A 23,032-nucleotide genomic window follows, 5' to 3' on the forward strand; every position below is an offset into this window, starting at 1 on the left:
AGATTAGCAGCAGGCGGGGAAGGAAGAAGGCAGATTATCTGATTTCATTCCCAGCAATTGAGTTAATTCGGTTTTAGGTCCGGATTTGGAAGGACTCATTCAACGGTTCTGGCTAAAGTGGCTTGTTCTAAGTGGCACATGGCTGCATCGCATGGAGAGCTTTTGGTTTGGTTGCGGGGAAAGTTTAACTGCTTGTCAGAGTTTGGGGGCAGTGGGGTCTAGGAGTCAGGACTCCTGGGTTCTACCCTTGCCTCTGGGAGGGGAATGGGGTCTAGTGGTTAGAGCTGGGAATCAAGACTGTGGGAGGGGAGCATTCTCTAGTGCAGCAATTATCAAACTATGGGGCAGGTCTCCCAAGGGAGGCATGAGCATGTGTCATGGGAGGCCTGAGCTGTGTGCTTTTTAAGAGTACTGGCTGTTGGCCCCCGGTGGCAGGGGCTCCTGCAGAAGGGCTGTGCACTCCCAGGAAATGGGAATAAAGGGGACAGTCAGAGCCCCACCACCAGGCTCGGGCTCTCCGTCCCCATCTCAATCCCGATCTGGGGAGGTGGTGGGGCTCCAGCTGTCAGCCCCAGGGTGGCAGCAGCAGTGCGTTGGGGTGCTAAGTCTGCTGTGAAAAGTGATATTGACGAATATCATTTTTTCACATCACTGTTCTTGTTTCTGTAGAGCCGCTGGTCTCCACTCTGCCTTCAGAGCTGGGTGGTGGTGGTGGTATATGTACTTGAGAGTGGGTGGGAGCGTGAACAACTGCATACACAAAGAGAGGAGGCCCGATGAAATATGTTTGAGAACTACTGCTCTAGTGGGTAGGGCAGGAGTGAGGGCTGGTAGTCAGGACTCCTGGGTCATATCTCAGGCTCTGTCACTGCCATACTGGCTACTCCTCAACCAGCGGCCTTAGAGACTGAAGGTAACACCAATATCAGCAGATGTGGTACTCAGCTGTTACCTCTGTGCCTCGGTTTACCTGCCTTTAAAATGGGATCACTCATCTCAGTTGTGAGGCACAGATAGCCTTTGAAAATCCCTTGAGGAGCACAAGGTTACTGTCCTAGCACCCTGTCCAGTCAGGGTCATAGCCCAGTCCAAGCAAGGGCGCAATGTTAATTCTCCAAGAGCTATAAACCTGTTCTCTGTGCCACTCTCCTCCAGCACTACCGCTGTGATTTGCCTGTATGTTGTATCCCCTCCCTTCATGTCTCTAGGCTGTGAGCCCGTCAGGGCAGGGATCAGCTCTGATCCGTGTCTGCACAGACTCCTGCCAGTTCATCACAGGTACTTTTACACATAGGTGCCAACTTTTCCCAGCGCTGGTGGGTGCTCGACCTCCCCTTCCCACCCTGACTCCACCCTTGCCCTGCCCCCTCCTGTCCCTGCTCTGCCCCCCTTTCCAACCCTCTCCCCAAATCCCTGCCCTGGCCCTGCCTCTTTCCCGAGTGCGCCACGTTCCTGTGCCTCCACCTTCCCTTCCAGCTACTTGTCACCACAGAACAGCTGTTTTGCGGCAGCAAGTGCTGGGAGCTAGGGGGAGGAGCAGGGACGCAGCACGCTCAGGGGAGGAGGCAAAGCGGAGGCGAGTTGGGCGGGGTAGGGAGCACCCAAAAATTTTTCCCCGTAGGTGCTCCAGCCCTGGAGCACCCATGGAGTCGGTGCCTATGATTTGTACTTTTCATTCTGCAAAATATAGACAGTGATAAAAAACCCTGCTGTGAGGCTGGAACACAGAACAGTACTCGTGTTTGCTGATCAAAGTTCGCAAAAGTCAGGTTTCCTATAGGCCTCCTTGTTTGAATTTAATACCTGGTATTACTTAAACATTTAATTTCCACACGTGCTTCAGCTCCATTGGGAGGTTCCAAAGGTTTGGCAGCTCCTCTTGAAGCAGGTTCAGCTAAAGCGGGGAGCTACTCTGTGAGTTACTGAACAGTAGAGGCTGGTCACTCTGGGTCTCTTGCTGCTCTTCAACAGACATAGGTGTAGATATTGGAGAGGGTTCCGCCACAGGGCTTGATACCATTGATGCGGATATGCTGAAGAGAGGGTCTGGGGGCATTGTAGAGCACGCATTTAAAGAGAAGGAGCAAGCATACTGAGCAACAGAGAAAGGCTGAGGTATCTGAGTATACATGGGGAAACTGTGAAAGAATATGGCCATAAATGTGCCCATGTATGGAAAAGGGAAGGCTGGAAGGGGTTGCATGTTGTAGGGCAGAAGTGATGGTATGGACTCAGGTCTTACTGAGTGGGTGGCACAATCACCTCTTACAGGGGTCATGATGGGGATAGGAAAAACAGACACTGGGTAAGAATGGATGGGAAGGGCCAAGGAATGAGGAAAGGTCACACTGAAGGGTTTCAGTTGTGATGCTTTAGAGGGAGAGTAGAACTGTTTCCCAGAAGCTGTTCTCTTCTTGTGTGGAAGATCATTTCTATTAGACGAATGCCTGTATGAGAGCTCTAGTGGTTTCTGGCAACGGAGTTTCCCACATTTGCCACTTCTACAGCTAACTGGGCTGGTCTGCTTTGAACAGGAGTATCCTGAAAGAGAGGAAAAATAGTCATTCACTGAAGTAGCAGGTCTGGAGAGACAGAGACAGGCCTTCAGAGAAATAATGGAGAATATGCAACACATTCAGAGAGTTAATTTAGCAGAATATGCCCCAGGACAATTCCTCTGGTCAGGGTAGGAAAATTTTTGCTAGCAGACCTAGACAGTCCTCTTCTATATCCCATCGGCCCCTCTGACTGCTCTCCTAGGCTTACCTTGACCTATTCCTTCAGCGTATTGGAGTCTTAGTAATAGGAGGCATTACACTGCTGTGTGGCCTTTTGCAGTGTTTATTGTAAGAGTTACATGTCCTGATACAAGTCCAGGATAGCAGCATCTAGGATGGAGTAGAGCCTTCTGTGCTATGACTACTATCAAGCCCCAGCAGTCAGAAGAAAACATCCTGCTCGGATTTGCAGTACTATGAAGATATTGATCAGGTCGCAAGATGCAGACCCAGACTCAATTACTAATTCATTTATCACACAGAACAACTGGTGCCTACCTTGACTATGGGAATATTCACTGTTGCTTCTGCTCCCTTGCTGGAGATAGGACCTGTACGGAGACGACAATATCCTCTGGTGGAGCCCATCAATGTAGTTCTGCTCCTCTTTCAGAGTGTGGGCTGACAAAAGCTCCCTTGTTAGTCCAACTTGCTTAAATTCCTCAAGAACCACAGTGGGACTCTTGAGCATTCAGAGGAGGCAGCTCAATTTGTTCACTCCCCACAGTGGCATCTTCTATTGCAGTCACTTCTACAGAAGAGAAGGAAAACAAGTAACTCTTTGGCCTGGCATCCTGGTGTTTGCTCCCTCTTTCAATGAATAATCATTCAGAAAACCATCTCATCTGAGGTACTGAGTGGGTTCACGTGACATTGCAGAGGGAGAGAGACACTACATAAGTCACAGTTTAAGTATATTCATATTAACAGCACTTGAGTGAATGATAACCCATCCATGGAGACTGAGGTGCACAGGAATGATACAGTGACAGCACTAGGTTCCTGTCCATCCTGCACTGGAACTAACTGTGCAAGCTATATCTGAGTTTGTATCATCTGTGGTTGTACCAGCCAGTCCATCTTTATAAATGGAAGCAAGGTCAAACACAAGAGATCTATCCTGGAGTAATACTGTATGACCACATTTTCATATTACAGAATAAATGCACATCTAATGAAATTCCTATAAAGCTATAATCATAGATGCAATTTCTACTCCATTTGCTCAGACAGACATGAACTCAATCTCAGAAGTAAGGTGAATGTATCTTATTTTATATACACTATAGTCTATACAAAGCCGTAAGCATAATGTTAGGGTGCTTTATTTAGCAGAGGATGCAGTCATATTTTCAGAAATACAGCTAAGTACAGAGTGTTCACAGTACTAAGGTTAAAGAGATTCCAGTTTGAATTATATCTTGTATTATTTGACAATGAATATGATATACACAATACAGAATGCATATGCACAAGGAGGCAAGTAGAGGATGAGCATTCAACCTTAAACAATTCCAGTAGCTGAGCGCTTGCTTTTTCAAATGAACTGTAAATCAGTGGGGGAGACCCACTAGCAGGGGAAGGACAAACCAAGTCCCAACTGCAGGACTCTTCACATCCTCTTCTTCAGGGATGACTTTATTCTCAAAAGCACAAACTCAAAATGAGTACAAATCAACAAACGATTGGGAAGTACACCCCAGAGGCTAGTCCAGCTTTAGCCAGCTGGGAGCAGAAAAGACTGTTCCCCTATGATAGTCTCATTTGCACTACCTTTCCTTTTCCTTTTATAATCAAGCATATGACAGGCTCCTACATGCATCACAAACATTGGGTTTTGCATTAACTATATTTTATTTAGCCTGATACAGACTAGTCAATTCTATAAGGGAAAGCTCCAAGTTTGTCAGAGAATTCTCAAATTTGTTTGATGGTTGCTCAGGCTCCTATTAGTTGTATAAGATACTGATATGAAAAAAAAAAAGTTTAAATACTTAAAAATAATTGTGACTAACTATTCCTTCTGTTCACTTTTTGCATTCACTGTACTTTGGCCATGAAACAAGACTTGTGCATTTCTTGATAGTTTCACTTTTTGTTTCTCCTGTGCTAACAGAATGCTATAATGTTCATAGATTCAAATGCCTGAATGGACCATTGTGACCATCTGGTTTGACCTCCTGCATAACACAGGCTGTAGAACTTCTCCAGAATAATTCCAGAGCATATCTTTTAGAAAAACATCCAATCTTAAAAATGGCCAATCCACAATAACTGATATTATTTGTTAAAATGTTAATTACTTTCAGATTATTAAAAATTTACTCTTTATTTCCTGTCTGAATTTGTCTAGCTCAACTTCCATTGGATCATAATATACCTTTCTCTCCAAGATTAGAGTCCATTATTAAATATTTGTTCCCCATGTAGGTACTTACAGACTGTAATCAAGTTACCCCTTAGCCTTCTCTTCGTTAAGCTAAATAGATAGAACTCCTTGAGTCTATCGTTATAAGCCATGTTTTCTAATTCTTTAATCATTTTCGTGGCTCTTTTCTGAACTCTCTCCAATTTATCAACATGCTTTTTGAATTGTGGACACCAGAACTAAGCACAGTATTCCAGAAGCGGTCACATCAGTGCCAAATATAGAGGTAAAATAATCTCTCCACTTCTACTTGAAATTCTTTTGTTTATGAATCTAAGGATTGCATTAACATGGTTGGCCACAATGCAATATTGGAAGATCATATTCAGCTGGTTATCCATTACTCTCCAGCCCCCAACTCTTTTTCAGTCACTGTCTCCCAGGTTAGAGTCCCCCCATTATGCAATTGTGGCCTACATTCTTTGTTCATAAATGCATACATTTACATTTAGTCAGATTGAAACAAATATTGTTTGCTTGCACCCAATTTACCAAGTGATCCAAATTACTCTGACCTGTCCTCTTCATTATTCAACATCCCCCTAATTTTTGTATCATCTGCAAACTTTAATAGTGACGATTTTTATGTTTTCTTAGAGCAGTGGCACTCAGACTTTCCAGACTACTGTACTCCTTTCAGGAGTCTGATTTGCCTTGTGTACCCCCAAGTTTCACCTCACTTAAAAACTACTTGCTTACAAAATCAGATATAAAAATACAAAAATGTCAAGTATATTATTATTGAAAAAGTGCTTATTTCCTCATTTTTACCATATAATGCTGGGCTCTGAAGGCAGCCGCCAGAGTTTCCTGCAGCCAGAGGATGTTTCCGGAGGTGGATCTAATCTTCCCCAAGTTGCTGGAAGCGCCTCAGCCAGGAGCTCCTAGCTATTAATCCCATCTAGTGGTGGATTAACACAAGGGCCCTGGCCAATTTGGGGGCCCACTGGAAAAATGGGTGCCCCGCCCCAGCATCCCAAGCCCTGATAGAAGCCAGTGGAAGCTCCGAGCCCAACTCCGGGGATGCTGCAGCACAGAGGCGAGTGTGGTACCACTACTGTGTTGCCTCTGAAGGTGAGTCTCATCTCCACACTACAGGGGAAGGATAACTCCTGTCCCTCCCCAGCCTGGCCTGAACTAGCAGCTAGGAGCACTGAGCTGGGGCTCTCCCAGAAGCACAGGGAAGCAGTGCTTATTTCATGGTCTAGGACACATTTTTCATGGCTGTGAAATTGGTAGGGCCTTATTTATCAGTTAGCCAGTTTTTAATTTATTTATGTATGAATGTTAATTCAATATCGTTCTAGTCTTTTAATCACTATTACCTGCATCAAGAAAACTTGGAACCTCATTGAAAAAGATATAAGTTAGTTTGACAAGATCTATTTTCCACTAACAGAAACACGGAAGGGAAAATTTAAATAAAAAGAAAATTAAGATTAATGGAAAAATTTCTATTAGAATTAGATTTGATAAAATAAATGATCAGATACTTAAATTTTGTGCCTAGGTTCTTAGGCAGTGTCCCTTAAAGATACCAACATTATATTTTAAAGTTCAAGTCATGATCTATAATGGGAACAAAAATAAAGGAGTGTTGCAAATGGTTTAAAGTCAAGTATTTAGGTCTATAAGAATTATCTGTAAACTTAAGTGTCAGCAGGTTACAAAATGTGCAAGTGTGAACTCTGTACCTGATTCAGGTTGTGGGGCATGCACAACAGTGCGGCTGTAACTGCACTGGCTGGTGCCAGACGCCATGCTCAGAGCCTTGGTGGTCATCATCAGGTCTGTCACTGGAGCTCCTACCACAGCTGCTGTTTGCTCTTTCATGGTCTCTCCCGGTTCAGTTGATATTGGTGTCTGGGAAATAACTGATGGCAGGACAGATGCATCTAGCGGTAACAGAAGAAATCTCAGTACAGTTGCTCATTTTAATGACTAAGTACCAATTTATGTGGTTTGCTTGGTTCAGAAATTGACATTTTCCCCTCTCAACTAACTTATTATGCACCAAACTTTGTTAAATAAATAAGGAAACCACATTGACAAATAAATACAACAGGTTTGCACAGGAGTGCATGTTAATTATAGCATAATGGAAGTGAGTAGTTTTAGATTACTTCATGTTTAATTCTGCAGCAAGAAAAAAAATACTAAGTTGCTCTTCTGACCAACACAAAACTTAAATATAAACACCAATAGGGTGTCACTAAATGTCAAATTCTGAAAAGGAAAAAAGGAAACATGTACCTGGTACCAAACTATTTACAGTATAAATCAGCAGTTTAAAAAGATAGTTTGGAAAATATGCCAAAGCATGTCAAATAGATGATTCATTCTGGTTCCACTATAAATGCCACAGACTTCTTAAAAAGAAAAGGAGTATTTGTGGCACCTTAGAGACTAACAAATTTATTTGAGCATAAGCCACTGAATGCATCCGATGAATTGAACTGTAACTCACGAAAGCTTATGCTCAAATAAATTTGTTAGTCTCTAAGGTGCCACAAGTACTCCTTTTCTTTTTGTGAATACAGACTAACACGGCTGCTACACTGAAACCTGTCATAGGCTTCCTATTACCTTTCTATGTCTGGACTTCATTCTGGGTTCGCTGGTCTTGCTTGTCCTCTTCAGAAGATGAAGAGGGTGCATTCATAGAGGATTTACACTTTCTTTTCAATGCAGGAATACTGCAGCTCTCTAGATAGCTGTCTGAATATATCACACAATTTCACACTTCCTACCACCCTTTATCTCTGTGGGTTGGTGGCATACAAATGATAAATAATCTAAAATGGGAGTAGGTCAAGACACTATAAACTGGTATTGTGAAGTCACTGTTGGAGTTGAGGGGACACACACACCTCCCTCCCCCAAAAATGTAGAAATAATGTCAAATGACTATTTTTGTGAGATGGGGCAGTATATGGTACATTAACAATATCAAAATCTTGCGATTTATATTTTTCTTTTCATAGAATCATAGAATCATAGAATATCAGGGTTGGAAGGGACCCCAGAAGGTCATCTAGTCCAACCCCCTGCTCAAAGCAGGACCAAGTCCCAGTTAAATCATCCTAGCCAGGGCTTTGTCAAGCCTGACCTTAAAAACCTACTTTTGTTTTGTTAGACATCCTCACAACTCACATGAAGGCTATCCATGTCACTCCCCTGCACCCCAGCTTGTGGGGGGGTTATAGACCCCCCCAAACCCTCACCTCCACCCAGCCGGGGGGGTTAGAGAGCCCCTCCCACCCCTCACCTGCACCCCAGCGCATAGGAGGGGTTATAGAGCCCCCGCAAGGTCGGAGAGTTACAGCCCTTGCCCTCAGCCCGGTAGTTCTGTAGGTAGAGCCCCCAGAGCTCGGGCCCCCACATCACTGCCCAGGCTCGAGCCGCTAGCAGCGTCTCTCTCCCCCTTCCTGCGAGCCTCACGCAGCCCCGCAGCACGCGGGCTCTGCCGCCGACTCACTGCGCAGCTGCCTCCCCCCACCGCGTTCCCATAGGGCAATACGAGTGAGGGCGGGGCAGAGCCGCTGTCAGGGAGTCCCGCCCCCAACCCCCTGAGGGGCTAGAACTAGAGCGGGAACCAGCTACTGGCCAGGGCTCGAGCCGCCGCCTCAGCGCCCAGCTTCCCCCCCCCCCCCCCCCACATCACCCAGGGCGGGGATCCGGGGCTACATCCTGGCCTAGTGCGGCAACCGTCCGTGGCCACTCTGCCCTCAACGCTCGCCCCCAGGAGGAGGCGCAACCGCCTCCCCCCCAACAGCGCAAGTCAGCAGAGACCTTTCTTCCTAACACCCCGTCTGCCCACATACACGCGCAGAGACACACATGGTAGTTTCAACAGCCGCTTTGTTAAACGTTACAAAGGCCAACACAGTGCAGGGACACACGCCCTCCTGGTGACATACACTTAGAAACCTCTGACAATGTAGGAACTAGTACATAGAGTTGATATTTCTTTAAAAGCTGCAGCATAAACATAATAGTAAAAAGTTTCTTAATTGTGAGTAAATAAGATTACCTTTTTGTTCAAAGAAAAGGAGTACTTGTGGCACCTTAGAGACTAACAAATTTATTAGAGCATAAGCTTTCGTGAGCTACAGCTCACTTCATCGGATGCATTTGGTGGAAAAAACAGAGGAGAGATTTATATACACACACACATAGAGAACATGAAACAATGGGTTTATCATACACACTGTAAGGAGAGTGATCACTTAAGATGAGCCATCACCCACAGCAGGGGGGGGAAAGGAGGAAAACCTTCCATGGTGACAAGCAGGTAGGCTAATTCCAGCAGTTAACAAGAATATCAGAGGAACAGTGGGGGGTGGGGTGGGGGGGAGAAATACCATGGGGAAATAGTTTTACTTTGTGCAATGACTCATCCATTCCCAGTCTCTATTCAAGCCTAAGTTAATTGTATCCAGTTTGCAAATTAATTCCAATTCAGCAGTCTCTCGTTGGAGTCTGTTTTTGAAGCTTTTTTGTTGAAGTATAGCCACTCTTAGGTCTGTGATCGAGTGACCAGAGAGATTGAAGTGTTCTCCAACTGGTTTTTGAATGTTATAATTCTTGACGTCTGATTTGTGTCCATTCATTCTTTTACGTAGAGACTGTCCAGTTTGGAAATCCTGGATGCCCCATCATCTCAGGCATCGGCACTCTTACAGCAGGATTATCTGGATATTTGGACTCTCTCCTCAGATCCTACACTACCAGCACTCCTAGCTATCTTCGAGACACCACCGACTTTCTGAGGAAACTACAATGCATTGGTGAAATTCCTTCCTGAAAACACCATTCTGGCCACCATGGATGTAGAAGCTCTTTATACCAATATTCCACATGAGGATGGACTACAAGCTGTCAAGAACAGTATCCCTGATGAGGCCATGGCACACCTGGTGGCTGAGCTTTGTGACTTAGTCCTCACCCACAACCATTTTAGATCTGGGGACAATTTATACCTTCAAGTCAGTGGCACTGCTATGGGTACCCACATGGCCCCACAGTATGCCAACATCTTTATGGCTGACTTAGAGCAATGCTTCCTCAGCTCTCGTCCCCTAGCGCCCCTCCTCTACTTGCGCTACATTGATGACATCTTCATCATATGGACCCACGGGAAGGAGACCCTTAAAGAATTCCACCTGGATTTCAACAATTTCCACCCCACCATCAACCTCAGCCTGGACCAGTCCACACAAGAGATCCACTTCCTGGACACTACAGTCCAAATATGTGATGGTCACATAAACACCACCCTATACTAGAAACCTACTGACCGCTATACTTACCTACATGCCTCTAGCTTCCATCCAGGACACATCACACTTTCCATTGTCTACAGCCGAGCCCTAAAATAAAACCGAATTTGCTTCAATCCCTCAGATAGAGACAAACACCTACAAGATCTTTATCAAGCATTCTTAAAACTATAATACCCACCTGGGGAAGTGAGGAAACAGATTGACAGAGCCAGAAGAGTACCCAGAAGTCACCTACTACAGGACAGGCCCAACAAAGAAATAACAGAACGCCACTAGCCATCACCTTCAGCCCCCAACTAAAAACCTCTCCAACGTATCATCAAGGATCTACAACCTATCCTGAAGGACGACCCATCACTCTCACAGATCTTGGGAGACAGGCCAGTCCTTGCTTACAGACAGCAACCCCAACCTGAAGCAAATACTCACCAGCAATCACTGCCTGAGGGTGCGGCTGAGCTGGGAGTCGCTCTGCCTGGGGTGGCAATTCGACAATCTTCCCCCTGGGTGTGCTGCGGGATTAGTAAGTAAATGGCTGCCCACCCTACTCTGGCTCTGCTGGGATGATTCAGAGTCTGTGTGAGCTTTGAGGCAGTTGCTGGCATTGGGCAAACTGAGCCACCAGGGCCTCTGACTTCTTGGGACATGCCTGAGTGAGTCCCATGAGGGATCAAACCAGCGACCCCTCCCCTTTGCCTGGACTGCACCTTCCCCCTGCAGCCTCTCACTTCCTCGCTGTGAGCTGCTGATCTGGGTTCCCCTGTAGCAGCTACAGTATAACAGAGGATGGGAGGGAGTGGGCCTAGGAATTTAGGACAAGAAGTGAAGATGAAGGAATCCCAGTTGAATTGTGGTGGGTATTTCAGGGAGGCAGAATGGAATCACGCCAGGGTTCAACTCTGACTCTTGAGTGATGAGGAAAGGTTGAGGAGATCTCTGGAGAGGCAGCCAGAGCAGAAAATCAGAAAAAGGGTTAAGGGAAAACGGGGCTTTTGCAGACCTCAGGAGTAAAATAGGTAAGTAGCAGAGGTGCATTGTCTCGTTGATGGATAGGGAGATAAAATTAATGACCTTAAAATGACTAAGAGCTGCTGAACTGCTTTTTCTTTAATGCTGTCGAACAAGAAATGAGGGGATAAAAAAAGTATGAACAATAAGGAAGTGCATTATCCTTCTATTTAAGGTCCTTATCTGGCTCCAGTTATTATACTATCCGAGCTCCTCACAACTGGTAATATATTTATCCTCTAACCCTCCTGGGGAGGCAAAGAAGTGCTATCATCCCCCTCTGTAGCATGGGGAAATTGAGGCACAGACTAAGTGACTTGCCCAAGGTTAGTCTGGGGTAGAGCAGGGAATTGAGCCAGAATCTCCCAAGTCCCAGGCTAGTGCACTAACCATTGCACCAGCCTCCCTCTATGATGTGAAAGATCTGGTTAAATAAAACTTGAGGGGTAAGTGGATGCTAGAGAGAGAAATCGGCCGGCATGGGGGAAACACTCGGTTCTTGGAGGGATTTGGTTGAGAGGCAGGGGAAGAATGCCATCCTGGCACCGATCTTCCTGAGGCAGAGAGCAGCGATTGCCCTCTGGCAAATCTGCATCACCTGAGATTGCTGCTGCCGCCTCTCTGACAGTAATGGCCTGTTCATGGGTAGGACAAACACAAACACACTGTCTGGAGGGGAGGGGGAAGGATTTTTTTTATGCCACGTGCTGCCCCTGCCCCGAACTGCAGCCCGTGAGGTTTGTGTGGCTTCCAAGGGGTGTCTGCTTGCCCCTTCGTATCGCTCTGATTTCCCTCTGCTTTAAATCTGTCGCCCTCCCAGCCCTGTGCAGGGGCAGATCCCCTAGCCTCGCCCCTCCAGCCCCCATGGGGCCAAGCCCTTGCGCCCACCCCCCATTGGCTCCCCGGCCTGCCCCTCATCTATGGAATCCCAGAGGGCTCAGATCCTGGGTGGCTCCCATCCTCCTCTCCCAGCTACAGCTCCCTGGCGGGGTCAGTCTGCCCCACGCTTGGCAGGGCGCCGGGGGCCCTGGCTGAGAGCAAGTGCCTTTCTCGCCCCCTGCAGCGGCAGGCACAGGGCCCGGGTGGATTGGCCCTGCCGAGGAGCTGTAGGCCGAGCGCAGAGGAGGCCACATGCTGGGCCAGCAAGATGGAGGCTGGAGGTGAGCTGGGGTGGGAGTGAGGGTCCTGGCGGGTGGGCGGGATGGGGAATGGACACAGGGCCTTTTCCCTCTAGGGGGGTGCTGGTTATTCCCCTGCCCCGAGCCCTGTTTTGCCCCATAGGATATGGGTCACTTCTGCTGGCCCCCAATAGGGGTCACTCGTCCTCTGTGGTGGCAGGTCAGGACTGGCCTGAGGTCCCCTGTGATGCCCCATTCACCGGCCCCTGGAAAGGGTTTGGGTCTCGGGTCAGTCCGAGTGGCATGGATGTCCAGTGTCACCACCCCATGGGCACTGACTGGGCCCCTGGCTGGCAAAGAGACCAAGGATTGGATGGGCCTGGGGACCAAGCCCCCATCTGTGTGCGGGATGGTGGGGTGCCCTCCTACCCCTGTTTTAGGGGGAACCCAGAAGCCTCATTCTCCACGGCTGGGCGTCAGGCCCCAGTCTCAGCACTAAATCCACTAAATAATTAAAAGAAGGAAAATTAAGGGGTTTGAATTAAAAAAATTGGAATTGGTGGTTGCCATGGGAACATGCTTTCATCTCCAGCCTAGGGCTGTGGGAGGAGCCTCCCAGAAAGGGGTGGGGCCTTGACTCTGAATTTCTTGGTGGAGGGTGGTGATTCTTCAAATGATTTTTGGAAAAAGAAAAGGAGTACTTGTGGCACCTTAGAGACTAACAAATGAATTTTGTGGCTTGGGATGTGTTGGGTACATGGCTGGGGTGGGGCAGGAATGGTCTGTTCTCTCCTCCAGTGATTTGAACTGTGATCTTGAGGGCAGTCCCTTCCAATGGGATTGTTAAACGCCAGTGATCAGTGTTGTGGGGTGGGAAGGCATGTTTGGACCGATCTAGGGGTTTGTATGGCTCCCATTGATGTAGGATCTGAGCCCCTCACTGTCATTAACAGACTCGATCCTTGCAGTGAGGCAAGAGAGTATTATCCCCATTTCACAGATCTGGATGCTGAAGCACGGAGCAGGGTGGGGGAAGTGACTCTTCCAAGGTCACACAAGGAGCTGTAGGCAGAGCTGGGAATTAAACTTCGGTCTCTTGAGTCACAATCCAGGCCCCATCCTCCCTGGGACTCAACCACCCCCAGCTGCTTCCTCCTCAGGGGTGAGCAGACTGCGAGGGGAAGTGTATGAAATGTGTGGAGTCTGGGGCAGGACCAAGGAACAGACTGATTTCGGGGGGGACGGGGGACAGAAGGGGAAAAGGGACAACAGACTGAATTGTCTAGAGGAGATGAGTACAGCTGTTAGTTATGTTGCTGCCCTGAGGGGTTTGCTTCATGGTCTGGTCTCCGTTAGTAAATATCAAAACTGGGGGTTCAAATTCTTTTGCGGCACCTGTGTAACTCTGCCGGGGTGCCCCCATCGCCCTGGTACCTTGGGGGTTACACCAGCATGACCTGTAGGAGAATCTGTCCCCCATAACTACTCCAGTGTGAGAGTTCTGATTTCTGGGACAGTCATTTAGTTCTCAGCAGGGGTGATGTTATAGCAAACCCTGTCCTGATGGGGTTTGAACCCAGGATTCTCAGTGTTCAAGTGAGGTCTTCTACCACGTCACCTGAAAGCATGATCTCTATTAGCTGGCAGCACTAGTAAGCTGTCATCCTCTATGCAGGCCATATGCTAGATGTGATACCCTTTTCACAAACAGGTTATGCTATTACTTAAGACCATTTTTCCAGCCCCAGTGTAAGAGGATTCTGGCTCCTCTGTCTCTTGAGACAGGCAGGCTGAGGAAATTCAAGGGACGCTGTCAACAGAAAACTCATATAAATGTGTCCTAATGTCTAAAAACATTAGCGATGTTCACAGTTGATGCTGTTTGGTTAATGTTCTCTTGCATCTGACGGAGCATGAGACAGGGAAATTCACCTGGCCAGTTGCACAATCTGTTTCTAGCCTTTCACCATCAAACTGCGTCCCATTCTGGTGTCTGTGCTTTAAATCAGATGGGGGGTGGAGAGTAAAGTGGGCTCAGAAAAGATCTACTAGGTCTGAGTGAGAGAGGTAAGGCTCAATCTGTTTAGTCTAACAAAGAAAAGGTGGCTTGATCACTACCTATAAATACACTAGGAGAAGATTTCTGATAGCAGGGACTCTTTTATCTCATAGATGAAGGCAAGACAATTCATCAGTTGGAAGTTGATGCTTGACAAATTCAAACTGGGAATAATAAAGAGCAAATTTTTAACAAGGAGTGAAATTGACCGTGGAAACAGCTTACCAAGAGATGCAGTGAATCCTCCATCGCTTGGAGTCTTTAAATCCAGGCTAGATGTTTCTTTCTAAAAGATTTGCTCTTATTCCACTACAGTTTGTTGGGCTGGATGCAAGTGTGACTGGGTGGAATCCCCTGGCTTGGGTTATGCAGGAGGTCAGTCTAGAATGATGATGATGATGATCAGCCATCCCTTCTGGCCTTAAACTCAGTGCACCTATGAATTGTCTCGCTGCAAGGGAAGATTTTAGAGAGATTTATTTGAAGACCAGTGAAAATTTCCCCCCCAAACTTCTCACTGGTTTTGGGTCCAGGCTGCCCAGGCCTGCCTTAACCGATGGTTGGAGGGGTCGGAGCCTGGTCGATGCTCTGGCTCCAGCTGGTTTTAAAACTGGTTAGATTTTTTGGGAGGGGTGAAGGAGGGGGCATTTCCCCATGTAGACAGTGCTGGGGTTGATTTAGACCTTGAATTTAGGGGTTGTAAAAACAAGGTTGTTACATACCCCAAAGTCCCTAGAAATTAAGAAATTCCAAAGAGAACAGTTTGTTTTTTAAACCTTCCCCTGCAAACCAAACAGTGCAGCATTGTGACAGTGCAAGCTGCTTTGGCAGGCAGTGCAGCCTAGTGCATAGAGCATGGGGATTGGGAGACTTGGGTTCTATTCCCAGCTATGACCTTTAGCAAGTCCCTTCCCTGTGCCTCAGTTTCCCCATCTGTAAAATGGGGCTTGTGATACTGAGCCTCCTTTATAAAGCACTTTGGGATCTGCGGATGAAAAGTGCTAATTAAGAGCTCGGTGTTATCTCAGACTTTTGATAGTGTGGGGTTGAGGAGGTCCCCATGGGGCCCTCTGTTCCCATTGTGTCATTCCATCAAGCAGCTCCTCCTTCATGATCCCCTAATGTCCTGGGGCAGCAACAGACAATGTGGAAAAATAATCTGAACGTAGCAATTTCCAGACTGGGTCAGCCCTGAGGTCCATGTAGCATCAGCAGTAGAGGCTGCAGAGGAAGGGTAAAGAACCCACAGTAGCAGTGGGGAGGAAAACTTTCCACCACCATAGGTCTCATCTTGATGTCTAGTAGTTCAGTTTAAACTCTGAAGCACAAGGTTTAATATCCATTCCAGAATTATTGTTGTAATTTAAATTATAGCCCTGGATAGTCTTTATCCATGTGAATGTCCAGGCTGGTTTTGGTCTCAACTTCATGTGGTGGTGAATTCCACAGGCTAATTGAAAAGTGTTTCCTCTTATTAGTTTTGAATTCCCTACCTTTTAATTCTATTTGAGTGTCCCTTGGCTCTTGTGGGATGAGACAGGAAGACCAGAAGCTCCGGATCTCCCTTCTTCATCCCAATTATTATTTTATAGATATTTATTATGACCCCTCTTATTGGTCTCCTTTCTAAAGATAAACAATCCTTTCAATCTCTCCTCATAGGAGAGTTTGTCCAGGCCCTAGATTATTCTTGTTGCCCTTCTCTGAACCTTCTAATTCTGCAGTATCCTCTTGGATTTGGGGTGACCTGTGCTGCAGACATTATTTCAAATTCAGATAAGAACGTCTTTAGTGGGTTGATGCAGTTTAGCGGCAGTAAACAAGGAATCGACACTAGCAGTTGCTGAGGTATCTCCATCTGCTGATCACAGTTCAGGGTAGCAATGTGGAGTGAGTTAAGTACCAGAAATGAAACTGTCTCAAACTGGAGTGAAATCGACCAGCTGTAGTGTGTGTTTTTCCCCCCATTTGTCCATGATGAAATACCTGCAAAGGCAATAAGTGCGGAGGGATTTATATTAAAAACAAGCTTTAAATGTAATAAACCCAGATGCTGGTAACACAAGAAGGAAACATAATTTTTGTTGTAATGTTTTTTTAAACCAGTAACATCTCTCTAAATCCTCAAGCAAATGTTGTTGTTTTTTTTACTGAATTTTCTTTTGGAATCCTGAAAAGTTGCTCTTTGCGTTTCATTTTTGAGGAACTCTTTTTGGCGGGAGGCGATAACGACGATAACGGTCTCAGCAGCTCCAGCTGAGCCTCCTGTGGGCAACGGGCGCCGGAGGGAGCAGCAGGGATAGTGGCAGCCGCAGCCAGACCTGCCCGGGCCCCAGCACCACGATCGGCAATGTGACGACGGCCCAGAAGGGTGGCAAGCTGGAGAGCAGGGAGTGCTGGGAGGATTGGGGAGCAGGGAATGGGGGAAAGGGGAGAGCGCGGGGATGCTCGGGGCCCTGGGGGGAGCAGGGAGTGGGGGATGGGGAGAGTGTGGGGCTTGGCGGGGGGATCGGGGCTCCGGGGGGGTGGGGACAATGCAGGGCCTGAAGAGAGGATCGGGGCCATGGGGAGTGGGGGGAGTGCAGGACCCGGGGGGAGTAGGGAATGGGAGGCCTTGCGGGGGGTCGGGGGGCCCTGGGAGGGATGGAGAGAGTTTGGGGCCTAAGCTGGGGGGGAAGAGCGCGGGGCCTGGGGGGAGGAGTGCGGGGGGGAAGTGGGGAGTGTGGGGGATCGGGGATTGAAGGGGGGGTGAATACGGGACCTGCCCTGCGTTAGGAGGTACCGGGCCAGGGGTTGGGGGGCTGGGGAGAGCAGTGTGCCCAGGCCTGGGGGAGCAGGGCTTAGCAGTTCTGGAGAAAGGCCTGCTGAATCCAGGCAGACTGACTGTGAAGAGGACAGGCTGCTGAGGGGACCCCCCTCCGCCCCCAATTCACCTTGCCTGGGACACCTAGCAGCTCTGTGCTGGCCTGGCTGCATTCCCCCAGCCCCATGAGCCCATAGCTCTAGAGCCTCTTTCATACCTCTGTACCCCTGCCCTGTCCCTCCATGCCCCATACTGCTGCACTTTGTTGCTGCCTGTGCCCCCACCCACCACACCTCATTGTGTATCTGGAGGGGTCTGTCTAGGACAGTGGTTCTCAAACTGGGGCGCCGCTGGCTCAGGGAAAACCCCTGGCGGTCTGCGCTGGTTTCTTTACCTGCTGAGTCCGCAGGTTCAGCCGATTGCAGCTCCCAATGGCCGTGGTTCGCTGCTCCAGGCCAATGGGGGCTGCGGAAAGAGGCGGCCAGTACATGCCTCGGCCCACGCCACTTTTACAAACCTATGTTTGTAAATATACATAGTTTAGGGGCTGAAAATGATTGCAATTCTCTCCTGCATCAGCATGTGTTTGTGATGTGAGCATCCCAGCTGGCTTCCTGCTTTCCTTTTGGTTAAGAATGGGATGGATTTGTATTATTTGTATTACAGTAGCACGTGATGACCTGATCCGAGGCCCTCCGACACCTGGAAAGAGTCTCTGCCCTAAAGAGCTTTGAATCTAAAGAGAGCAGACAGACAATGGAGGGATTCCTAGCCCCGTTTTACAGACAGGGAGCTGAGCTGAAATGACTCAGCCAAGGTTGCGTGAAGTCAGTGTCCAAACTGCGAATGGAATCCAAATCTCCCGAATCCCAGTCCCCTGCCTTTACCACAAGGCCATCAGTCAGAGATCCCAAAGTCAGCCAAGACCACCGTGTTCAGGTCGTCCAGTGGTCTTCAACCTGTAGTCAGCAGACTCCTGGGGATCTGCAGACAGTGTCTAAGATTTCCAGGGTGTCTGCACCTCCATTTGAAATTGTTTAGGGGTCCGCAAATAAAAAAGGTTGAAAACCACTGGGCTATTCTGACCTCCAGCGTGGCACAGGCCATAGGACTTGCCCGTTTGACTTAGAGCAGATCTCTTAGAAAAGCATCCACGTTTGTTTTGAAAATTGGCTGTGCAGGAGAATCTGCCACAACCCCTGGTAAACTGTGACAGAAAGCTTGCTGTAACTTAGGGAGTGGAGGATTCTGTGCAGAGCCTAGATCTATATTTCATACTGTCTCTTGCCTCCCCCGCTTCTCCCTTGATGTGTTACATCTTCCCTTTTCCCTGCGTGTTCACAGACCCAGCTGGCTGCTGTTGGGGGAGCAGAAGCAGGGTTAAGGGGGGCGAGATGTGTATGTTCTACACCTGCAACTGCTTGTGTGGGCTTCAGTTGTTCAAAGATCATGAATCCCTGTGATGGCTTCTGAAGCAGGGTGGCTTTTGCCTGCTAGGTCAAAATGAACCTATCTGGGTTAAATGGCCTGTACTCCCAGTGGTGCCTCCTTGGGTACACAGGGCTGTTCAGGCAATGAACATTCAATGCTTCCCTGATGCACCCACTTCTGGGGTGGAGCAGGTATGCCACTGCTGAAATGAACGACTATTGAGCTTCAGGCTGCCAGAGCAGACAAGCCCCTAGTTAGACCGGATGTTCCAAGTGGGGCTCTCACTGGTGCTGCACCATGAGGCTGACTGCCCTGGGGTCACCATCTGTGGCCAGGCCATGGTGCTCCGATTGCTGAGGAGGGCAAAATGCCATCTGCTGTGTCTGTTTGTCCCTCCTGCTGCTGCTCGTTGCTGGCTGCAGGTAGATGATTTTTAGTGAGCACGCTGGAATATTTTAAACCTTTTGTGCTGAGCTTGCAGCACCCGCCACCTGAGATGGCAGAAAATTCCCCTGGTGCTGCCAAAGCTGCACCTGCATAAGATTAACCCTTTCGGCGCCACTCTCGCCAGCCTGTCGGATTGGCACGTGGGGCGGGGGGGCAGCCCCTCAGGAGTGCGGACTCAGCTACATATCTGTTACCCCACCCCAATCAGCTAGTTTATTCCCTCTGCTGGTGTCTTCAGACAGAGCTGGCAAAGGAATCGTTCTGACCTGAACAGCTTGAGTACCCCAGATTCCATGGAAAGAGGTTTAGGCTCCAGTTCTGGAGGACAGACACTGATGGCCTGCTCCAGTCCCTTCCATGGAGAGTGGCTTCCAATCAACCCCCTTTTAGGCCTTATAGTGATGGGGGGAGCTTCAGCACAGGTCCCACGTGGGAGGGGCTGTCTCAAGACCCACCCCCAGCGTGCTGAGCATGCAGCAGCTGGCGGAGACCTTCCCGCCTGGCTGCTCAGCTGATCTGCTCTTGTTGGCTGGTCAACGTCAAGGCTTCTGTTCACCCAGGCGCAGCTCAAATAAGCCGATCGTGTTGCACGCGGAAGCAGCACTGGCCTCAGCTGCCCCAGCTGGCTGTACTGACAAACACCAGATGAGTCAGGAAGATCAGACACTCAGCCCTCCAACCCGGGAGTCCTGACTCCTAGTAGCCCCACTCAAACCAACTGCAATGTGAAAGGTGTTTGACAGGTGTCAGTCCAATTCCCAGAGGGAGGGGCCTTCCCATTACAAAACCATCTCCGTCCCATCTGGGAACTGTGTGGGGAGACCCCAGCCCACCCGCAGTCCCATGACTGTAAGGCCTGAAAGGGGCTTGAATAGGAGCCCAGAAGATAATCTGCCCCTCACCAGCCTCTCTCTCCAAAAGGGATAGGAGCAGCTAACATGGCCTTTCCTCTTATGCAGTGAGTGGGGGCTGGGATGGGTGTGTGTGTGTGTTTTTGTTTGTTTTTCGAACGGAGGCTGGGAGTCAGGACGCCTGGGCTCTAGTCCTGACTTGGGGAGGCAGCATGGTCTAATGGTGAGAATGAACCCAGGAGTCCTGTCTGTCTAGGTGGATTCTGTGACGGAGAGGTCTCTCCGTCTGGGAATTGGACTGAGACCTGCCAAATTAATTTCACATTGAACGGGGTTTGAACTGCTGCCCTAGAGATACTGTAGATCACACCCACCACCCCCCAATCCTCCTGAGATGAGGGAGCTGCTGGGCCAAGTTCCATGGGATTCCACTCTCCTGTCCCGCTGCATGGACCCATGTACTGAGATTCCCAGGGAGCACCGGTTGCCCGGTGGCTAGCTGTGGCTACTGATGGAGCAGCCGAGAGCAGATGCGGAGCAGGGAGCCGATGCCTTTAAGGGCTTTGTGTGAACCTGGCGGTGTGCCCAGCCCTGGCTCTCCCTCCCTCTTTGAGGCTGCTCCCATGGGGCGCTTTCTGAAACAATACCTAGCGCACTCCTCACCGGGGCAGGCTGAGCCCTGAGCGTGGGAAGCGACAGGAGCGAAGTCGGCTGCTTCCCACCCTGCTACCGTCCAGACATTTCTCCCCCGGAGATCCCGCTTCCGCCCCTCAAAGGGTCCCGGAGGTCTGGTTGGAAGCCGTACAGCCATGGGGGAGCCTGGGGTGACATAGATAAGGAGGGCAGCCTGAATCAGAATCCTGGCGGCCAGTAGCAGAGATCTGCATCACCGGGGGTGGCGGCATGGAGCTCAGACCCAGCGACCTTCGTGGGATTGAGGAAGGCTCAGATTTCGACTTCCAGTTCTGAATCCAGCTCTTCCTCTGGGTGCACTTTTTCAGCCGGCTGGTCCATTACCTCCTCCGCACCATTCGGGGGCTGACACAGTAGCCCCCTTGTCCGTTGTATCCACAGTGAACAGCTTCCTTTCCGGATTCCCGCTGCCTCCCGCCTGCAGAGTCCTCGTCTCTGCAGACCCGGGCTGCTTGGAAATTGAGACTCGCAAGGAAGGGCCTCCTCCTTCCCCATCCCACCCTCTTGCTTCTCCCCCGGAGCGCTACCCGGCTCTCTTTGGCGTCCGGTAACAGTGGCTTCCCGCTCCCAAGGGCAAGGAGCGCAGCAGCACTTGTTTGGGAAAGGCAAAGTAAAGAACCCTCCAGGCGATTAGTCCCGGTTCCCTCCCCTGCCGGCGGTCGGTACCGCCTGGGGCTGCACAGCACGAGAGTCAAACCCCGTGGTGCTTCGAGATCTCCTCCCTGGGGTGCTGCTGCGGGGGCCGCCGAGGGCCAAGGGTTTCCGAACATGGGTCTCTTTGAACGCCACTTGGAGAGCCACCTTCAATGTGCTGCAACCCCCTGCTGTTTGTCTCTACGAGCGGGGCCCCCAGCAGAGGATTTAAGGACCTGCACCCCTGTGACTCAGGCCTCACGTGAGCCACAAGCCCACTCCCCCACCCCCCGATTTCCTTTGCATCCCCAGTGGCTTGGCCTGGGGGACACTGTACTTGTAGGATGGTGTTTTTTCCAGGGGTCTGCCCCCCAATGCATGCAGGATTGGCCGTGAAGCCAGAGGGAGCCTCTCACGGCCCAAGGATTTGAGAGGAGCGGAGACCCAGGGCGCTGTTTTAAGCCCTGCTGTGTGGGTGTTTCCCCTTCCACTGGCCATTGTCCCATCAGTTCTGATGCAGGATCTGTCCTCCCCTCACTCTTCAGGAAGTGAAACTGACTTGGCTGGCTGCGTAAGTGACCAGACTCCCCCACTCCAGCTCCATTCCCGCCACCAGGGAAGCCAACTCTCCAGATAAGAGGTGGGAGAGCTGGGTCTTTCCCACTCGGAAATGTGCATGGATGTGACTAGCTGATCCTGAAGAGTCGTGCGCCGGTCTCTGAGTTGACAGCCATGCTCTCGGGCTGCTGCAAGGGTGGGGGAGCTGTTGGCTGGAAATTCTGCCTCCTGGTTTGAAGTTAAGAGCAATCAGCTCAAACCCCCTGTCTCTGTCGGGAATGGAGTTTTGCTGAGGCTTGGGGCCGTCCCTCTAGTCCCTGATCCTGCTGTCTTCTCTGCTACTGGGTAATGACCAAGGCTGGAGGATTCCTGGATTGGGGCCGAGCTTTGCGTCGACTCTGGTTGTAAGGGCCGGGGAGAGAGAGAGATAAATAAATGAAGGGAAACATGAGCCATGGAGCAGAAATGACCTGCCTCAACCCGAACAGGCACAAAGGCGCTAAGATGTCACCGCTTCAGAAGCTGGAGAGCCTGGCTGGGCGGATCTTCTACTGAGGGCCGCACAGCGAGGCGGGGGCCCTGGCCGGCAGCAAGACGGCCCATGTGTTCGAGCACACTGCCGCCAGGAATGAGCAGAGTGAGTTGGGATGGGATCCCTGTTGGTAGGACCATGTGCAGCCCCAGATCCCAGGGGGTCGGGCTGCCGTGATTCAGTACTGGGAAAAAGAGATGCAGCATCTGAGTCCTAGTGGGGATGCGGGGGAAGGGGGGGTCCCTGTGAGGCAGGCGCCATTGAAGTTTTTGGTGGCTTCTGTGGGGAGACTACGGATTGAGTGTGGTGTGCCCAGCTCCCCACTGGAAAGTTTCCCTGCGGGGCAGGGTCAAGGTAAGAGGGAAGCTCACTCAGTGGATGAGGCCTTAGGAGCTCTGAGTTCCCAGTCACTGCTGGCAGCAGTTTGACATCAAGGGACTCATCCTGCCACTCCTGAGCCATCGGCCGTGTTACACCAGCCACGCGAGACTCTTGCCATGCTGAGGAGCTGATGGTGGTGCCGTGGAGGTGCGGGGTAGGACGTGGGCTCTGGAGATGGCAGCTCTTATGTCAGGAGGGCTGAACCCACCAATCTGAGTGTGACTTCTCTCCTCGCTGAGTGTCTGCG

At 49.7% G+C, this 23,032-nt stretch overlaps 2 protein-coding genes across 2 annotated transcripts in view; one reads left to right on the forward strand and one right to left on the reverse strand.

Moving 5' to 3' along the window:
* The window catches only part of LOC119845833 (cAMP-dependent protein kinase catalytic subunit alpha-like), a 175,895-nt gene that overhangs the window by 124,094 nt on the left and 28,769 nt on the right, over positions 1 to 23,032 (forward strand).
* LOC119845962 (period circadian protein homolog 3-like) lies at positions 1,465 to 8,450 on the reverse strand. Its single transcript, XM_038378980.2, is given in 5 exon segments — positions 1,465 to 2,541; positions 3,057 to 3,240; positions 3,242 to 3,309; positions 6,681 to 6,881; positions 8,255 to 8,450. Coding segments are annotated over 5 exon segments (1,116 nt in total). The 5' UTR covers positions 8,271 to 8,450; the 3' UTR covers positions 1,465 to 1,894.

This window comes from Dermochelys coriacea, chromosome 20, assembly GCF_009764565.3.
Source record: "Dermochelys coriacea isolate rDerCor1 chromosome 20, rDerCor1.pri.v4, whole genome shotgun sequence".
NCBI classification, from domain to species: domain Eukaryota; kingdom Metazoa; phylum Chordata; order Testudines; family Dermochelyidae; genus Dermochelys; species Dermochelys coriacea.